The sequence below is a fragment of the Helianthus annuus genome, chromosome 10, assembly GCF_002127325.2.
Source record: "Helianthus annuus cultivar XRQ/B chromosome 10, HanXRQr2.0-SUNRISE, whole genome shotgun sequence".
NCBI lineage: Eukaryota > Viridiplantae > Streptophyta > Magnoliopsida > Asterales > Asteraceae > Helianthus > Helianthus annuus.
Window position 1 is genome coordinate 47,283,460 of NC_035442.2, and position 20,119 is coordinate 47,303,578.

A 20,119-nucleotide genomic window follows, 5' to 3' on the forward strand; every position below is an offset into this window, starting at 1 on the left:
AATTTATCATAAACATTTAAGAATTTATTCTACACATATTAAAATTTATCCTACGCATGTCGAAAATTGCCTTTCATTCTAAATTATTTTATCTTGAAAGAGTATATTTAAAAGTGAGTTACAATTTTAACTAGTTAGCTAATTAATTCTAATTAGAAATTTACCAACATGCCCTTATTAATAACATTAAATACACATATTAAATGAAGTAAAAATGGAGCATTTCTATTGGTTTAAAACTTATTCTTTTTATTCTTACAATTTTAACTTACCCTTTATTTTGAGAAAACCTTGGAAACCCAATTCATGGTCCACATTTATCCACGTGTGCATAGAAAAAATCATCTTAAATTTGTAGAGAAGGGCATAATTGTATTTTTACTTCTAACTTACTTTACCCAAGAAGATTACTTGCTACCTTTGATTTGACAACCATAATTATACAACTCACTTCCTAGTGTACTTTCAAAACCTCCATCTTTATCTTTTACCTTATAATAAACATATTTGAGTAGAGTCCATGAATTTCATCTCTGGAACATATATTCCTTCCATCATTAATGTTCATGGAGACTCCACCAACCAGATCGTCTGATCCCAAACATGATGAAGCTTGTTCTTGGTGTTATAGAGAGAGAAAGCTAATGTTTTGGAGAGAGAAACAACAATTTTCATCTCGGGTGTGTTCATGCTTATTTCGAAGCTGATTTTCGAGTGTGTTCATGCTTCATCTCACGTCGTCATCTTCATCTCGGTTGTGCTCATGCTTGTTGAAAGCTGATTTCTAGAGTGAGAAACAACAATCTTCATCATGTTTATCAAGAACGCCAAGAACACACAGAGAGAAGCAAGTTTGAAGATCTTCATCGTGTTCATCGCATGGTTCTAGATCCGGTAAGTGTTTTAGAGAGAGAAAGTCGCTGTTTTAGAGAGAGAAACAACAATCTCTTGAGTATTTTATTTCAAAAAATCATTTCACACTTGATGTTTTTGTTAAAATGGTTGTTAATAGGTTTTTGTGTAATGGCTGTTTTAGAGATGAAACATGATTTTTTTTGTTAAAATGGTTCTTAAAAGGGGTAAATGTTTATGTAATTTGCAGGTTTTTATTTTTGTGTTAAAAAGTTGTGCTTGGTTTGGTTGCTTGTTTGGGCTTTTGATCTGAATAGTAACTGTTTTTGTGATGTTATTTGAGAAAAAAGATTTTCTGGCTATGAATGTGTTAATATTTATGTCTGGTTAACGACTTAACGGTTATCTTATCTTTTTGTTATTAGGATGGTGATGGATACAAGGGAAATAAGATAGAATTCTTGGGACCGTTGGTTTCGTCAAACGTGGCTCAGATGCTCAAGGATCATGACCATGTTTATGTTACAGCACAACACAACTAACACGTGTTATAGTTTGAACTTCACGGACATGCATGTGTTACATGTGACATGAAACCCATGTACAACGTAACACGTGTTACGTGTGACATGAAAACACATTTCTATAACTTCCCTGGCATACGCACACCCACATGTTTACAAACCGTTTCAAGACCGACCCAAACAATAAAGCAAGGGTAGCCGCTGAAAAGCTAAGGCAGCAAAGGTAGCCACTGAAAAGCTAAGGCAGACTGACAAAGGAATCTCCACCATTTTCTTAGTGCTATGTATTTTCGTTTACTAGTAATATGTAATGTGAGACTCTTATTGTTTTGTCTAGTACATGATGTTAAAACGGTATGGACTTAAAACATTTTGTGTTGGAGTCGCCCGTGTTTGTACTTCTACTGTTACTAAGTTACTATTAGAGTTTATGCATCCATTCTGAAGTCTTAACACACGTTATAATAGAGGCTTAACACACGTTATAGCAGGTATACTCTGCTGTTATTAAGTTACTATTGGAGTTTATGCATCCATTCTGAAAGTCTTAACACACGTTATAATAGAGGCTTGACACACGTTATATCAGTTATACGGTTATGGGTATAGTAAACGGCCCACCATTTTTCTTAGTGCTATGTATTTTCGTTTACTAGAAATATGTAATATGAGACTCTTATTGTTTTGTCTAGTACATTATGTTAAAACGGTATGGACTTAACACATTCTGGAAGTCTTAACACACGTTATAAAAGAGGCTTAACACACGTTATATCAAGTATACTATGTTGTTATTAAGTTACTATTGGAGTTTATGCATCCATTCTAGAAGTCTTAACACACGTTATAATATACGCTTAACACACGTTATACATGTCAGGCGCGTAACACATGTTACAATATGTATATACAAATCATGGTGTTTTGGAAACCACTAGCTTATACATGACACCATATTGTTAAACCGAGATTATAACAGAGGCTTGACACATGTTATCCCAGGTATACGGTGTTACAATATTAACTTGTATGTTCCATATTAACTTGTACACGTGTTACGATCAGTATATGCACATCATATACATAAATACAAATCGGGTTATAATGGATGCTTACATGTTATCATATGTATACAAGTGGGGTTACAACAAGATTACGATATTAACTAAGCTCACCATTAAACTCATCGCCCCCGTCGACTGTTTTCACCCTTGTCACATGTTAAGAAATTACATGTTCCGTACAGACAAATTGTAACACATCTTAGATCAATATATACACATCATGGTGTTTTGTAAACCACTAGCTTATACATGAATACATGTCAGGTTACAAAAAGATTATAACAGAGGCTTAACACATGTTATACATTCCAAAATTTGCAAAACAAATGACCCGTTTCATATTATATATTCCAAGATTACCGGTACATGTGTTACCATAAATGGCTCGTTTCATATTACACGTTACATACTAACTTGTACATTTATTACTTATACAAGTTTTACGCTCAGTATCCACATTATCGGATATTTTAAACATCAACAAAAATAAAATAGATATTACTTGTTTTTTAATTAACAAAAGGTTAACACATGTTATATATCATTCTAACAGGGTGTCTGTTGGATCGTCGTGTGACCCTAACGAGTCAATCTGATGAGTTCATCATCAAAATCAAAGGTGGAATCAATGAATTTGATGTAACACAGCTTGTTTTCCCTTAATTATCTTCTTATTGATCGATTCTGAGCTTTTTACAGATTCAAATAACAATCGGACAGCACCTCGACTCTCAATCAATAACTCTAATTCCGTTTTAAATGAAACAGGCACATCAGTATATATAGGCGAGTTAATTCCGCTTGAAACAGTTCACGCGGAATTACATTTCAAACGGAATTACCTAATTCCGTGCGGAATTAGTTAATTTCGCTTGAGACTCTAATTCCGTTTGAAATGTCATCAAGCACCTTTCAAGCGGAATTACCTTTAATCCTGTTTTCTCGATTTACGTGCCCTGATCTATCTAATACAATACAAGACTTAATAAAGACGAAGTTAACAGACATCAGTGCATCAATAGACTCCCCCTTGGATGTTGACGAAGTCTTTAGCATCCAGTCTTCAGTCTTTAGTCTTGATCTATCGTTCTCTGCCTTGATATGTCAATTACACACAAAACTCGATACCAGACGAAGTTGACGGACATTACTGCACTAACAGACTCCCCCTGTCATACCTCGATATTTCCACATACTACCGGTGGGCCCGGCAGGGAGTATCGTGACGTAGTTGATATCATCATTGTCATTACACACAATAATATAGCACAACAAAAGGCCGGGTAAATAAACTATTACAAACCATAGTGTCTGTGTGCTCGAGTATATGAATGGTACAGACGGGAATGTAATAAGATCAACAGGCGGATCATAATGTACAAAGAAACAAAAACTACAGATTTCAGGTATCTTATGGATTTGCAAGATCCTCTATGACACCCTATAGCTTCAGCCTATTTCGGGAAGTACCTGTCAATCAATCTTTTGGAAAATACGTCAGTTTACATTGGTAATACAATTCAACTGACTCGTTTTGAAGGCATTTAGGAAAATTGATTTAGGTGTACATGGCACAATTCATTTATAACTTGGGACAATTTTAATAAAATCGTGTATACAGTTTTACATGTTTGTTATACATGTGGGGCCGGTTGGTAAGCCGGACATGATTAACTGACTCACCACTTATAGAACCCACAAAGGAGTTATCCCTACCTTGTGGGTAATTTAATATTTAGCATTTGCATCTGTCGGGTGCATGCCTGCACCCCGTGCATAGGTCGTGGCCATTAATAACTTAAATGAGCCAAGGATATCCAGGACACGGTCGTTAACCCCCAAATGTTTATGTTATCAAACAATACGGATTAAAACGGGTTATGCGGATTTATTAAATCACAATCCAACTAAATAATCCCATACCCGACCAAGCGATATTAATATACCGTATCCCAAGCCCATATAGGGAAAATTAGTTAAAAGTATTTACCTGGTGATATCAGTAAAATTCCTAAGGTTCTTGAAGGCACTTTTACTGGAAGCTATTTAATCTGTATAAGAGGTTTTATTAACCTATTAGGATGCTAACGGGTCTTTAATTAAGTCAAGGACTTAGACCGGCTAGCTAGAAGGAAACCTTACGGTTCTAAATGCTAGATTAAGCGGAGACCAAGATAGAATGTGATTTAGACCCGACAAGCTTGGATACTTGTATAATATGGGTAAACTAAATACATTCTGGAAAATGAGAATTAAATGATAAGGTTAAGCCCGTTTTGGCTATTTTACGTAAACTAGTCACGTAACGGTTAACCAAATGAATTGTATGCAAGTCCTAATTGTTATTATGTAATAAAATATGCTAATACATCAGTAGGATGTTAACATATATGCCCAAAAAGTATTTAAAACCATTTTAAGTCCCGCAAGGGCATTTTGGTAATTTTAATACTTATAAAAGAGATTTTTATAATAAACTGAAGTTCTGGTCCTTTCTAATCAGTAAAAAAATATTTAATTTATCTCATTACATCAGTAAGATATTATACATATGTGAAATTTACTATTCATGACCAAACTATGTCCCGAAAGGGCATTTTGGTCATTTCACATAGGCTTTTAAGGGCATTTTTGGAAACCTGAGTTCATAACTTATACCTGCTGTAAAAATATTTAAATTTGTTTAAAATTTCAGTAGGTAATAACTAAATATGGTTTTAAACCATACTATGCACCTATTTAGCGTAAAACTCGCTTATTGACGATAATCAAGATGTTTATGTGAATCTGAGGTTTTGATTAGTTTTGAATGTCTAAAATAATTTATTTAATACATGAAATCATTAGAAAAAGGTTTGACATTCAAATCCTTTGTTAATCTCATTTTATGCTTAAAAAGGTATTATCATCATTAACCGAATCATACAAGAACTCTATGTTTTAAACAGATAATAATCTGACCAAAAATCTTAAAATTCCCTAATATTAATATCATAATAGTAGGTAATGAGTTTTGGTTCAAAATCCAATTTTTAACATGCATTATGTAAGATATCGCAAATTAACTAATAAGAAGCTTTTAATTACGATATCAAGCATAACTCCTATTTGGGACCAAGAACTGATGTCAAATTTTTGGGATAAGCCTAAATATCAGTAGTAAAGGTCTTAGTCCATTCACATTGCTAAAAATCTCAGTTTTATGCAAAAAGGGTGTTCAAGGCATTATTAAGCATAATCATAATCAAGTGAATATAATTCAAACCACTAGGCACCATGCAATATAACTCCAGAGGGTTATACTACTAAGTAATGTGGTCCTAATGGAAGCTTAAAACATAGAGGAAATAAGCTTGAACGGGTCAGAACTGAAAGTCAAAGCAAAAGTCAAGCTTTTGCGACTTTCGGTTATAAACTGACCTTAGACTATTAATTGCCGGGTTAGGACTGATTAAACATGTTTAAATATTAATTACCAAGTTATTAGAAAGTTAAAATATAATTTAGAACCTTTGGTTTATTAGTTTTAATCATATTTGTAATTTCTGTCCAGTTTGACTTTTTGTCAAACTACTTTGACCCGACAATTAACTGGTCAAACGAGATAATTAGGAGATGCCCTTTTAAGGGTTAATCATCTATACTATTGTGGTCTTATAACTACTTTCAATTTGATCAGTAGTTACACCATATGAGATTAAAACGAAAGTCAAACTTAATTTACGTCAAGTTTGACTTCTAGATAATTAAGCCAACTATAAGGACTAATCAGATAATTAGAGGCTTACTACAGGTCCAAGCAATCTTTTCTACACTTGAGAGTTTTCTCCAAGTCCTTGCAATGCTCCAGGTGATGTTGATTAGCAAATGTTGCAAATGAGCAAATGAACTTCAAGACTAAGTCCCTTTATATAGTGAAATGCCAAGTTCCAAGATCATTGCAGGTGTTGTTGGAGGCCCTAGGATCACCCCAGGTGTCCTAGTGGTTTATAAAAACCGTCCAAGAGTCCAAGGTTTCGAATTTTACAAGTTAGAGTCGGTTTAACAGCTTAACATACATTTGTCCATAACTTCTGCCCAGCGACGAGCTTACGGACCGTAAGCTAGCAGTCTTACGGACCGTATCCGGATCTTACAGACCGTAAGGTATAATGCATGCGGTCCGTAACCGAACCTGATTTACAACGCCCAGATACCACTTTACAGACCGTAAGCCTAGGGCCATACGGTCCTTAACCGATGACCAGAAGACAAAAATTTTCAAACTTTTATGCACTTCACCATGCAATTCACTTGACCGAATCTTGAACCATAATTCAGTGTAATAGTCCAAATGATCAGTTCTGAGTGCTCTAATAACCATGTCACGCAATGTGTCCCCTTGGAGTTTTCAAGAGTTGGCAACATATGAAGAAAATTGTCGGTATTGCACATGAGCTTCATATTTTTGAAAGATTGGTTACAGCAACATAATTTCAACCGGATGATTATATATTCATTATCAGATTTGCATGAGAATGTATTTATAATTTTACAAAGCCTTGTGGGCATTAAAAGGTCACTCAGAGGTAGAATTAACATGTTGACACGTTTTAATTCCCAAAGCTTTAAAATCTTTAGATTACATTCACACGATTCGTCATATTCGTCTAATCTCTTGATTAAGAATACATCATCCGTGTAGTGTCATTCAGAGGCCCAAGCTTGGCATGTTCACACTTTAAGTCCTTCACAAAATTTTCCACGCGTTTGAAGTTCAGGACACGTGTCTTTATATACTTTGGACACGTTTTTACGTGGTGTCACATCCTCACCCCCTTAAAAGAAATCCCGACCCCGAGATTTACTTGAATAAGTGAGGGTACTTCTGCCTCATAGTGGACTCGACTTCCCACGTATACTCAGGACCTCTTCGAGCGTCCCATTTAACCTTTACTATAGGCACATACTTTCTTCGGAGCTTCTTAACCTGTCGATCCTCGATCGATATTGGTCTTTCCACGAATCTCAAGCTTTATCAACTTGAACATCTTTCTGAGACATAGCTAGTGATTCCTCAGCTAGGCATTTCTTGAGATTACAAACGTGGAACACGTTATGAATTCCACTCAGCTCCTCTAGCAAGTTTAGCTTATAAGTTACACTGCCGACACATTCGATAATCTCGAATGGTCCGATATATCTAGGGCTCAACTTGCCCTTTTTACCAAAACGCATCACACCTTTCCAGGGTGACACTTTCAGTAAAACCTTATCGCCTACCTAAAACTTTAGAGGTTTACGCCTCTTATCGGCATAAGTCTTCTGTCTATCTCTGGCTGCTTTCAGGCGATCACGGATTTGGACAATCTTGTCCGTTTTCTCAAGGACTATCTCGGGTCCTAATAACTGAGCTTCTCCTACTTCTGCCCAACAGACAGGCGTTCTGCATTTTCTACCATATAATGCTTCAAAAGGCGCAGATAGGAGAACTCGATCAATGGTAGGTGGTCATCCCAACTACCACCTAAATTAATAACACATGCACGAAGCATGTCTTCCAAGGTTTGAATAGTACGCTCACTCTGTCCATCTGTCTGAGGGTGGTAAGTAGTACTAAAATTCAAACGAGTGCCCAAAGATTGTTGGAAACTTTTCCAAAAATGAGAGGTGTATCTAGTATCTCTATCCGAGATAATAGATACCGGTACACCGTGAAGAGCTACAATCTTATCAACGTACAACTGGGCTAACTTGTCGGAGATGTGAGTCTCCTTAATGGGCAAGAAATGTGCTGACTTCGTCAGTCTATCAACAATAACCCATATGGTATCATTTCCATGCCTTGTCTTAGGTAATTTGGTTATGAAATCCATGGTTACCATCTCCCACTTCCGTGTAGGAAGTTTTGGCTGTTGTAGAAGACCTGATGGCTTTTGATGTTCAGCTTTAATTTGAGCACATGTCAGGCATTTAGCTACGTGGGTGGCAATAGATTTCTTCAAACCTATCCACCAATAATTAGTCTTTAAATCTTGGTACATCTTGTCACCTCCAGGGTGAACCGAATACTTAGAGTTGTGGGCTTCCTGAAGGATCACATCTCGAAGTCCTCCTTGAATAGGAACCCAAATTCTACCATTCATCCTGAGGATTCCATCTTTCCCAGGCGTTAACTGTTCAGCAGTTACACCTAACTTTTCATTTGGAAGATTAACTTCCAAAACAACATCTTTCTATGCAGCTAATAGTCTTTCATTCAGACTATTCCTAGCTCAATGCTCTTAGCATTGATTCTAATTGGCTTAACCCTTTCCTTTCGGCTTAGAGCATCAACAACCACGTTTGCCTTACCCGGATGGTAGCGAATTTCGCAATCATAATCATTCAGTGTTTCCATCCAACGGCATTGTCTCATGTTGAGCTCTTTTTGGTTGAACAGATGTTGAAGACTTTTATGATCCGAATAGATCACACATTTAGTTCCATATAAGTAATATCTCCACAACTTTAGTGCGAATACTACAGCGCCCAATTCTAAGTCATGGGTGGTGTACTTCTTTTCATGCACTTTTAACTGTCGTGATGCATAGGCGATTACATTGCCTCGCTACATAAGTACACACCCCATGCCGGTGTGCGAAGCATCACAGTATACAACAAAATCTTCAATTCCTTCTGGTAAAGATAATACCGGAGCATTGCTCAATCTTTGGTTTAAAATCTCAAAAGATTCCTGCTGTTTAGGACCCCAGTTAAACTTCACATTTTTACGGGTCAAGGAGGTTAATGGTGCAGCTATTCTTGAGAAGTTCTCAATGAATCTTCTATAATATCCAGCTAAACCCAGAAAGCTACGAATTTCCGTAGGTGTCTTAGGCGCTTCCCAATTTATAACAGCTTCTACCTTGGCAGGATCTACTTGGATGCCATGTTCACTGATGACATGTCCAAGGAACTGGACTTTACGAAGCCAAAACTCACACTTGGAGAATTTGGCGTACAATTTCTCCTGTCGAAGCAGTCCTAAGATACACCTAAGGTGCTTTTCATGCTCCACTTGGCTACGAGAGTAAATAAGGATGTCGTCTATAAAGACAATGACAAACTTATCTAAATATGGCTTGCAAACTCTATTCATGAGGTCCATGAATGCTGCAGGCGCATTAGTGAGCCCAAAAGGCATCACTAAGAACTCGAAATGTCCATACCTCGTCCTGAATGCCGTCTTTGGAACATCTTTAGTTCGAACCTTGAGTTGATGATACCCAGATCTCAAATCTATCTTTGAGAAATAACTCGCTCCTTGGAGATGATCGAACAAATCATCGATCCTGGGTAAAGCATAACGATTCTTGATCGTTACCTTATTTAGTTCACGGTAATCAGTGCATAAGCGCATTGATCCGTCCTTCTTTTTCACGAACAGAATTGGAGCTCCCCAAGGTGATGAGCTGGGCTGAATGAAACCCTTTTCCAATAAATCATCCAATTGAGTTCTGAGCTCTTTCATTTCGGTAGGCGCTAGACGATACGGAGCTCGTGCTATAGGCGCAGATCCTGGAAGGATATCTATCCTGAACTCTACTTGCCTCTCAGGAGGTAATCCAGGTAATTCGTCAGGAAAGACATCAGGGTACTCTGAGATGGTTGGGATATCTTCAATCTTTGGCTTTGGATCATTCACAATCACCTGTGCCATGTAAATGACACATCCACTTTTCAAGCATTGGGATACTTTGAGAATAGACACATTGCTGGGCAACCCATATTGTGTATCTCCTTGAATAGTGACTGTTTCACCAGGGGGGTTTTGAAATTGACAAGCTTTTTATCACAGGCAATTTGGGCTTGGTTATGCGACAGCCAATCCATGCCTAAAACTATATCAAAACCAGCGAATTTCATTGGCAGGAGGGATAGCGGGATAGAATGATTCTTGATGGATATGAAACATCCATCAAGAAGAGTTGAAACTGGTTCTAAGGTACCATGAGCAAGCTCTACCTCATATTTTATGTCTAGAGTCTTAACAGGCAAATTTAATACCTTACAGAACTTATGGTCTACAAAAGACTTATCGGCACCAGAATCAAATAAGACTCTAGCATAGATATTATTGATGAGGAAGGTACCTGTTATGACGTTATCGTCATTCACCGCTTCCCTTGCTTGCATCTGGAACACTCTGGCATTGTTCTTCTTTGCCTCTTTAGGCTTCTTTACGTTCTTGGGGCAGTTGGTTTTAATATGCCCCTTTTCATTGCAACCATAACAGGTCGCATCCTTAATATTCCGGCACTCAACAGACTTGTGCCCCTTCTTTTTGCAGATCCCACAGGGTTTGGCTTGTGGGTCCCGATTGCACTTTCCAAAGTGCCTTTTGTGGCAAGTCTTGCACCTGGGCTTATCACCTGATTGCCCCTTCTTGGAACCAGAGTTCCCTTTGCTCTTTTTGTTTGATTGAGAAGACTGATCATCCACTCTTTTCCTCATTCCCTCTTTAGTAGTCTTCTTCGCCCGACTCCTCACAACATCCAATGTGAGGGACAATGATAGATCCACAGCGGATCTATAAGTGGCTGGCTTAGAAGCCTTTATATTCCCCTTCACTTCAGGGGCCAGACCACCAATGAAACGCGCAATGCGTTTGGACTCAGGAGTGACTAGATACGGTACCAGCCTTGACATGGAATTGAAACTAGTCACATAGGATCTACAATCTAGATCCTTCATCACAAGGGTGAGGAAATCAGTCTCTATCCCCTCTACTTCGTGCTGAAGACAGTAAGTGTCCTTCACCAAATCAACAAACTTCTCCCACGAGAGATTGTACAAATGAACTTTCCCGGTGGACTGTACTAGCGCCTTCCACCATGTGAGGGCATCGCCCTTAAACGGTTGGGATACAAACATGACCACATCCTCCTTAGCGCAACCGCTAATGTCTATTATAGTCTCCATCTCGTCTAACCATTTCATACAATCAATCACCCCTTTTTCTCCTGTAAAGTCTCTCGCCTTACAGGAGACAAAGTACTTATAAGTACGACCTTTGGTGTGCCTACGGTTTGACTCCAAGACTAACTACTTCTTGGGTTCACTACCCTGGTTAGATGAGTGCAGAGACTCACTCTTCTTATGAGTGTGTGGTTGAGAATGGGTTTTTGAGTGAGATTGAGACCGTACAATACTCGGCTCTTTAAACTTAGCATCTACCGCTTGAGAAACTGCCGCGGTGATCATTGCTTGAAGTTCAGCACCAGTGATATTAACCCTAGTGTTACCTTCTGCAGGATGACTATTTGCTTCATCTGAGCCAGCCATTTCTGAATACTATAACAACAATAATAATATTTAGATTATATATAGATTCATCGCATTGATGATCAGATGGTCACGGTATTATTAAACCATTTGGACCATTTTAAGAATAAGTAAATAGGCAAGAGAATACACTATTCTTTATACCATTAGGCAAATGTCGTGAAAGACATTTTCTTTATACCATTAGGCAGGGACGGCTTATGATCTAACCACCGATCTCTTGGATCAACGATCTTTTAAGGGTCCAACAAGGTTCATCGCCTTATTGACAAGAAGTTTATAAATTGAACTTTTGTTGTCATTATTACACCTTTGCTTATAGGCATACATCTCTAAAGGATGTCTTGGTGCACGCACCATATTGATGTTTATTAGCCATGATTCGCATTGATCATATGGGTTATATGTAACTTGGAAAGATCCAAGTACTTTTGGAAGCTTGTGTGGTTTCTCGTACCGCACAGCTAGGTATGTCAACATGTTTTCAGATGTTAATAGAGATTTACTATCTTAAAAAGGTTGTACCATCATAGCCAATTAATACTTTGGCTAGGTTATACCTCTAAGAGTTTTCTTTGGCTGATCAATTATAAATTGAGAAGATATAACATGATGTAATAAAATACATAATTAAAAAAAAACCAAAGATAAAACTTCATTAAACTTGAAACAAGTACAGGTGCCCTAAACGGGACTTAGAAAAGACAATCTGCCCACGCAGGGGCCTACAGAAAAGAGAAAATAAGTCCTCGCAGGGACTCTGATACTGAAATTAAACAAATGTCCTCACATGGACATGATTACAAACAACCATAAAAAATTAATAATCCCCTACTTCTTCTTCCCCTTGATAAGGTTTGCAAGCCCCTTCATGAAGCTATTATGCTTCTCCTTGTTTTTCCTAGCCATGTGCTCAACCTTATCTAACCTCTCCAGGATTTCCTGAATTTGTTGCTGCTGCTGCTGCTGTGGAGGAGGTTGCTGGTATGGCGGGTACTGGTACCCCTGAACCGGGTATCCAGTTGGAAGAATCGAAGGGTAAGAAGAAGGGTAAAGGTGATGACACTGCGCAGCCATAAGGTACGGGTCTTGAGTTCCATAGTCCGATGGGTACCCCGATGGGTTTTCAAAAGGGTTATACTTAGAAGAACCCAGGTAGGTCGGGATTGGGTTATCAAAACCCATAGGCGGCTGAGGTGGTGCATATGAAACTGGCGGAGTTTCAATCTCCGGCGCCGCATTCGAGGGTCCACCCATCTGGGGGTCCTCCGGAATAGGGGGATAAGAACTCGAACCCCAAGGAGAACTGAAACGAGGTCCTCCCCGTACAGACATACGCACGTTCCTCCTTTACCTCGGAGGCTCAGGAGGTGGCTGCGGTGGCTGCTGCGGTGGCTCCTCTACAGGAAGTGGCGGCGGTGAAATAGCTTGGAGTTGGGGTTCAACCAAAGGTGGTTGAGCTGGAGAGTTATGGTATGATGGGGTAAAGAACCAATCATATGTGGCCATTTTCTCCTGGAACGAGTCGGGCCCATGGTAAGGTGATCCCTGAAATGGAGATCCACTCGATATGCTTATTGGATGACCCGGCGTTCCGGTCTGCATCTCCGGATCTGGATCATCGTCCGTTTCTATCCCCTGCGAGAAATTGTCCTCAGGGCCCAAAGGGTTGTAACCAAGAAATTCGTTAACATAGTCGTTCGGGTTAAACTGTCCCGGGGAGTAGAGGGAATCAGAGTGGTAAAACGAATGGGATTGCAAAGAGTGGTGCGACTGGTAAGACTCATGAGAATGATGAGATTGCTGAGAGTGGTGTGAGTGTTGGGGTTCGTCTGGAACTAACGGCCCAAAAGACGGGTGGAAAGAAGGCGAAGAGCTTAGCGAGACGGAATGTCTTGCTGGCTTAAAAGGTTGACCCCACAAATCGCGAGAGTCAGAGGTTGAAAAAGATGCCGATGAAGTGCGTCTATGAGATGGTCCTGTTGTCGACGGTCCCCCACGCATGGGACCTTTGCCTCTTCCCCTTACTCTTGGAGGCATGTTGTTGAACTTCCTGTTAAAACAAAAAAACAAAATAAAATAAAACATAATACCAGCAAAGGAAGGTAAAAGATACATCCTAGTTCATTTGCCTAGACTCGAGAGTCTAAGGAATGCGCTTATTGTGTCATTGAGATTAAACACAAAAGGTTAGTGTTTAATTCACTCAATGTTGGCTCTGATACCAACCTGTCACACCCCGATATTTCCACATACTACCGGTGGGCCCGGCGGGGAGTATCGTGACGTAGTTGATATCATCATTGTCATTACACACAATAATATAGCACAGCGGAAGGTCGGGTAAATAAACTATTACAAACCATACTGTCTGTGTGCTCGAGTATATGAATGGTACAGACGGGAATGTAATAAGATCCACAGGCGGATCATAATGTACAAAGAAACAAAAACTACAGATTTCAGGTATCTTGTGGATTTGCAAGATCCTCTATGACACCCTATAGCTCCAGCCTATTTCGGGAAGTACCTGTCAATCAATCTTTAGGAAAATACGTCAGTTTACACTGGTAAATACAATTCAATTGACTCGTTTTGAAGGCATTTAGGAAAATTGATTTAGGTGTACAGGGAACAATTCATTTATAACTTGGGACAATTTTAATAAAATCTTGTATACAGTTTTACATGTTTGTCATACATGTGGGGCCGGTTTGTAAGCCGGACATGATTAACTGACTCACCACTTATAGAACCCACAAAGGAGTTATCCCCAACTTGTGGGTAATTTAATATTTAGCATTTGCATCTGTCGGGTGTATGCCTGCACCCTGTGCATAGGTCGTGGCCATTAATAACTTAAATGAGCCAAGTATATCCAGGACACGGTCGTTAACCCCCAAATGTTTATGTTATCAAACAATACGGATTAAAACGGGTTATGCGGATTTATTAAATCACAATCCGACTAAATAATCCCATACCCGACCAAGCGGTATTAATATACCGTATCCCAAGCCCGTATAGGGAAAATAAGTTAAAAGTATTTACCTGTTGATATCAGTAAAATTCCTAAGGTTCTTGAAGGCACTTTTACTGGAAGCTATTTAATCTGTATAAGAGGTTTAATTAACCTATTAGGATGCTAACGGGTCTTTAATTAAGTCAAGGACTTAGACCGGCTAGCTAGAAGGAAACCTTACGGTTCTAAATGCTAGATTAAGCGGAGACCAAGATAGAATGTGATTTAGACCCGACAAGCTTGGATACTTGTATAATATGGGTAAACTAAATACATTCTGGAAAATGAGAATTAAATGATAAGGTTAAGCCCGTTTCGGCTATTTTACGTAAGCTAGTCACGTAAACGATCCGAACACATAAATGTGTAACGGTTAAGCAAATGAATTATATGTAGGTCCTAATTGTTATTATGCTTAAAATATGCTAATACATCAGTAGGATGTTAACATATATGCCCAAAAAGTATTTAAAACCATTTTAAGTCCCTTCAGGGCAATTTGGTAATTTTAATACTTATAAAAGAGATTTTTATGAAGTTCTGGTCCTTTCTAATCAGTAAAAAAAATATTTAATTTATCTCATTACATCAGTAAGATATTATACATATGTGAAATTTACTATTCATGACCAAACTATGTCCCGAAAGGGCATTTTGGTCATTTCACATAGGCTTTTAAGGGCATTTTTGGAAACCTGAGTTCATAACTTATACCTACTGTAACAATATTTAAATTTGTTTAAAATTTCAGTAGGTGATAAGTCTTAGATGCTAAATATGGTTTTAAACCATATTATGCACCTATTTAGCGTAAAACTCGCTTATTGACGATAATCAAGATGTTTATGTGAATCTGAGGTTTTGATCAGTTTTGAATGTCTAAAATAATTTATTTAATACATGAAATCATTAGAAAAAGGTTTGACATTCAAATCCTTTGTTAATCTCATTTTATGCTTAAAAAGGTATTATCGTCATTAACCGAATCATACAAGAACTCTATGTTTTAAACAGATAATAATCTGACCAAAAATCTTAAAATTCCCTAAAATTAATATCTTAACAGTAGGTAATGAGTTTTGGTTCAAAATCCAAGTTTAAACATGCATTATGTAAGATATCGCAAATTAACTAATAAGAAGCTTTTTAATTACGATATCAAGCATAACTCCTATTTGAGACCAAGAACTGATGTCAAATTTTTGGGATAAGCCTAAATATCAGTAGTAAAGGTCTTGGTCCATTCACATTGCTAAAAATCTCAGTTTTATGCAAAAAGGGCGTTTAAGGCATTATTAAGCATAATCACAATCAAGTGCATATAATTCAAACCACTAGGCACCATGCAATATAACTCCAGAGGGTTATACTACTAAGTAACGTGGTCCTAATGGAAGCTTAAAACATAGAGGAAATAAGTTTGAACGGGTCAGAACTGAAAGTCAAAGCAAAAGTCAAGCTTTTGCGACTTTCGGTTATAAACTGACCTTAGACTATTAATTGCCGGGTTAGCACTGATTAAACATGTTTAAATATTAATTACCAAGTTATTAGAATGTTAAAATATAATTTAGAACCTTTGGTATATTAGTTTTAATCATATTTGTAATTTCTGTCCAGTTTGACTTTTTGTCAAACTACTTTGACCCGACAATTAACTGGCCAAACGAGATAATTAGGAGATTCCCTTTTAAGGGTTAATCACCTATACTATTGTGGTCTTATAACTACTTTCAATTTGATCAGTAGTTACACCATATGAGATTAAAACGAAAGTCAAACTTAATTTACGTCAAGTTTGACTTCTAGATAATTAAGCTAACTATAAGGACTAATCAGGTAATTAAAGGCTTACTACAGGTCCAAGCAATCTTTTCTACACTTGAGAGTCTTCTCCAAGTCCTTGCAATACTCCAGGTGATGTTGATTAGCAAATGTTGCAAATGAGCAAATGAACTTCAAGACTAAGTCCCTTTATGTGACAACTGTGTTCTGTAGTCGTGGTTCGATATAAAACAATGTTGGTTATCAACAAAACAATGTGCCTTGATGTTATTATATTATATGTGTTTTTGTGTTGGTGCACTACATCTGTTGATTTCGTCTTAGATCGAGTCTTTCATTGTAATGTCTAGATTAGGGCGCGTTTTACGAGAAAACTAGTGAGAATATGTGTTGTAGAGAGGAGGTCCGCTTATACGGACATAGGAGGTTCTCTTTTATGTCAGGTCCGCTTATACGGACATAGGAGATCCTCTTTTGTGTCAGGTCCGCTTATACGGACATAGGAGGTCCGCTTATTCGTCAGGTCCGCTTATACGGACATGTCCATAAAAGAGGACCTACTTGCACTATAAATACCACATAAGAGGACCTCATTTGTAACGTTCTAGTTTCAATACCGAGGTGCTGCCGGTGTGAGAATTGATTGTAAAAGCTGTCAAATTAATCAGAAAAGAGATTTAAGAAGATATCTAGCTGTTTCTACGTCAGGTACTTGTTTTCCGCACCTGTATCTGATAAAACTCCTCTGATAGACTCGTTCGGGTCAGAATCCGATCCTACAAGTGGTATCAGAGCTTCAGGAGGAGGAGTTCTATTGAAATTTGCTGGATTTCATCACATATTCTTACTTCTACACCTTCTTTCTTCGTCAGAACAAGATTTTACGGTCGGAATACGCTCAAAATTTCACAGATTGTGCGCAACAATGTATAATCAAATCCCTGAAAGTTTGAGGCTGAAATTCAAAGTAAAAACAGGTCAAAACGTGTTCCGAAGTAGGTCCGCTTTTACGGCATCGTCAAGTTTTCACGGTCCGTTTCAGCTTATTTTTGGATATGCTGTGCGTGTATACCTGATCTACAACCCTACCAAGTTTCAAATCGAAAATCCTAGCCGTTTAGGAGAAATCGAAGGATTTCGGTTCGTTTTTGCATCACAAAACAGGTCCGCTCATCCAACCATACAGATCCGCTCCAAATTAACAATTGTGGTCCGCTTATTGGTTTCATTGAGGTTCGCTCCAAAATAAGTGTTTGGTCCGCTCATTGATCAACATTTGGTTCGCTTATAGTGTTCAACAAGTGGTTCGCTTTTAAGTCATCGTCATCATCATTGAGTCTGATCTTGAACATTGTTGTCGGACACTTTTATTCGTTGGGCCAATAATAGTTGCCGCCCACTTGCAGTTATCAATAGTTACACCGACCTTAAAAAAAACGAAAATCGAATCGTTGTTACTGTTTGCCGCCCACTATAGTGAAGTCAACCCATATGCCGGCCCAATCACAGAACATTTAATAAATTTGGATATTGCCGCCCCACGATATATAAAAGGCCCAATCAGCTTATACATTTGTCGTTAACCGTTTTATTGGCCCAAATTATAGTAAAGTCACCGCCCCATTAATATTCCATTAATAATAGTTGGACACTTATTGTAGTTGTCGGCCACTTTAAAGTTCAACTAAAATTGCCGTCCACTCATTTTTAAGGATACAAGAATTAGTGGCTGTCCAATTAATATGTTTTTGATATAATTTGCCGCCCAAAGATTGAAGGCCCAATCATTGTTAATGGTTACTTTTAGGTGATGCAAGTGGAAGGTTCGGCCCTATAGGATTATAGTTGGCAATTTTCATTTTAAGTGGAATTGAATGCAGTGGAGAATTAATGCAGCCCATGTGATTGATCTATGTTCTCGGCCCAAGATTGTTTATAGTCTCGGTGTGACAACTCGAATTTCCAAGATTTCTATTTTCGCATTTATTGCACGTTCTTGTAGCGTTTAGTTGATTACTTGCACAGTTAATTACTATAGAATTGTATACGTTTTGGTATAATGAAGTGTATTGTGTGTTTGTGCATGTCTATGTGTTAATTATGATAAACTTGTCACATGTGTAATCTTGGTGGTGAAACTGTGTAATTAATTGGAATAGTGCACTATTGTAAAATATAATACTTGAGGATGTAGAGGACAATTAGTGGAATTCTAGTAATACATAACCCTAAACTCATTCACTAATCATTCTCTAATCATTTACACAAAACCAAAAGCACGTACTTCATTCTCTAATCTCCTAGCAATCATCATCACCAAATCATTGGCACAAGATAATCATCACACTTGATTCCACATTTCTCTAGGATCATCATAAGGTAAGTGATTATTGTTTGTTGATTCCTGATTCTATCAAATGATTATTGGTTATAAATTTCTTGATTTTGTATTCATGGAAAACCCTAGTATGATTATATGTGATATTCTGTGATTTGATCTTGAAAAGTTGAGATTATGACATGATTAGATACATGCTGGATAGGTTACCATTGTGATAAGTGTTGTTGTTGATTTGCAATTGAGGATTCGTTATGTTCTGCCGTCATTGTGTATGAAGTAGGGTTTTTAGAATGATGAAACATGAAACGTAACTGCTCAAATGGTTTGTGCGACTAATTGTTGATTGTTATGATTACTCGCTTGCCTGAGGATATTAATCCGAGTATATTGATCAAGCAAGTGTCTGAGTTTAATGGATTTCCCTTTGGACCGAATATAATGTTTACATATGTCTGAGTTTAATGAATTAACAATGGTCCGAGTTTATTAAAACCACACATGATCCGAGTTTATTAAGATTGCATAAGGTCCGAGTTTAATTAGTTAGTGATGGGGTCCGAGTTTAAAAGGGTGATCAGGTCCGAACTACATGTATGGACCGAGTTTAACCCTCATGTATGGACCGAGTTTATTCAGCCCATGTGTTGTCCGACTTTAATTGTATCAAACATTATGACTGAGTTTAATATTTAAAGGTTGTCTGAGTTTAATATGTTCACTTATGGACCGAGTTTAAAAGGGCACTTGGTCCGAGTTTCTTGTATGTATCACTTTGTGTGAGTTTAATGTGATCCATATGGTCCGAGTTTAATGGACAACTTATATAACCGAGTTACTTGTTTATATGATGTCCGAGTTATGCACAAGTATTTGGACCGAGCTTATTTAGTGTAGATGGACCGAGTTTCTGGTCCTGAGTACTACCCGAGTTTAACCCCACATATGTTGGTCCGAGTTTATTCAAATGTTATGGTCCGAGTTATGAGTTGGGCCGAGTTTATTTAATGAATATCAAAATGATCTGAATATATTAGGTTAATACGACCGAGGTTGTATGATGATTTCATGTGATATCCGAGGGTTGACAGGGGAGACCCCCCCCCCATATTTGTCTGAGTTTTAGAAAGGGCAAGGCCCTGTCTGTCTGTCTGTCTGATGTTATGTGATGTTTAAATTGAATCAATGAGCTGCATACTATATAATGACTAATCTGTTAAGCTTATTA

At 37.8% G+C, this 20,119-nt stretch overlaps 1 protein-coding gene across 1 annotated transcript; it reads right to left on the reverse strand.

Annotated features, from left to right (window-relative positions):
* Nucleotides 1-7,702: 7,702 nt before the first annotated feature.
* LOC110882183 lies at nt 7,703-11,383 on the reverse strand. The gene is made up of 2 exons (XM_022130264.1): nt 10,555-11,383; nt 7,703-7,845 (listed from the first exon to the last, which is right to left on the reverse strand). The coding sequence occupies exons 1-2, from the start codon at nt 11,381-11,383 to the stop codon at nt 7,703-7,705; spliced, it is 972 nt and encodes a 323-aa protein (XP_021985956.1).
* Nucleotides 11,384-20,119: the final 8,736 nt, after the last annotated feature.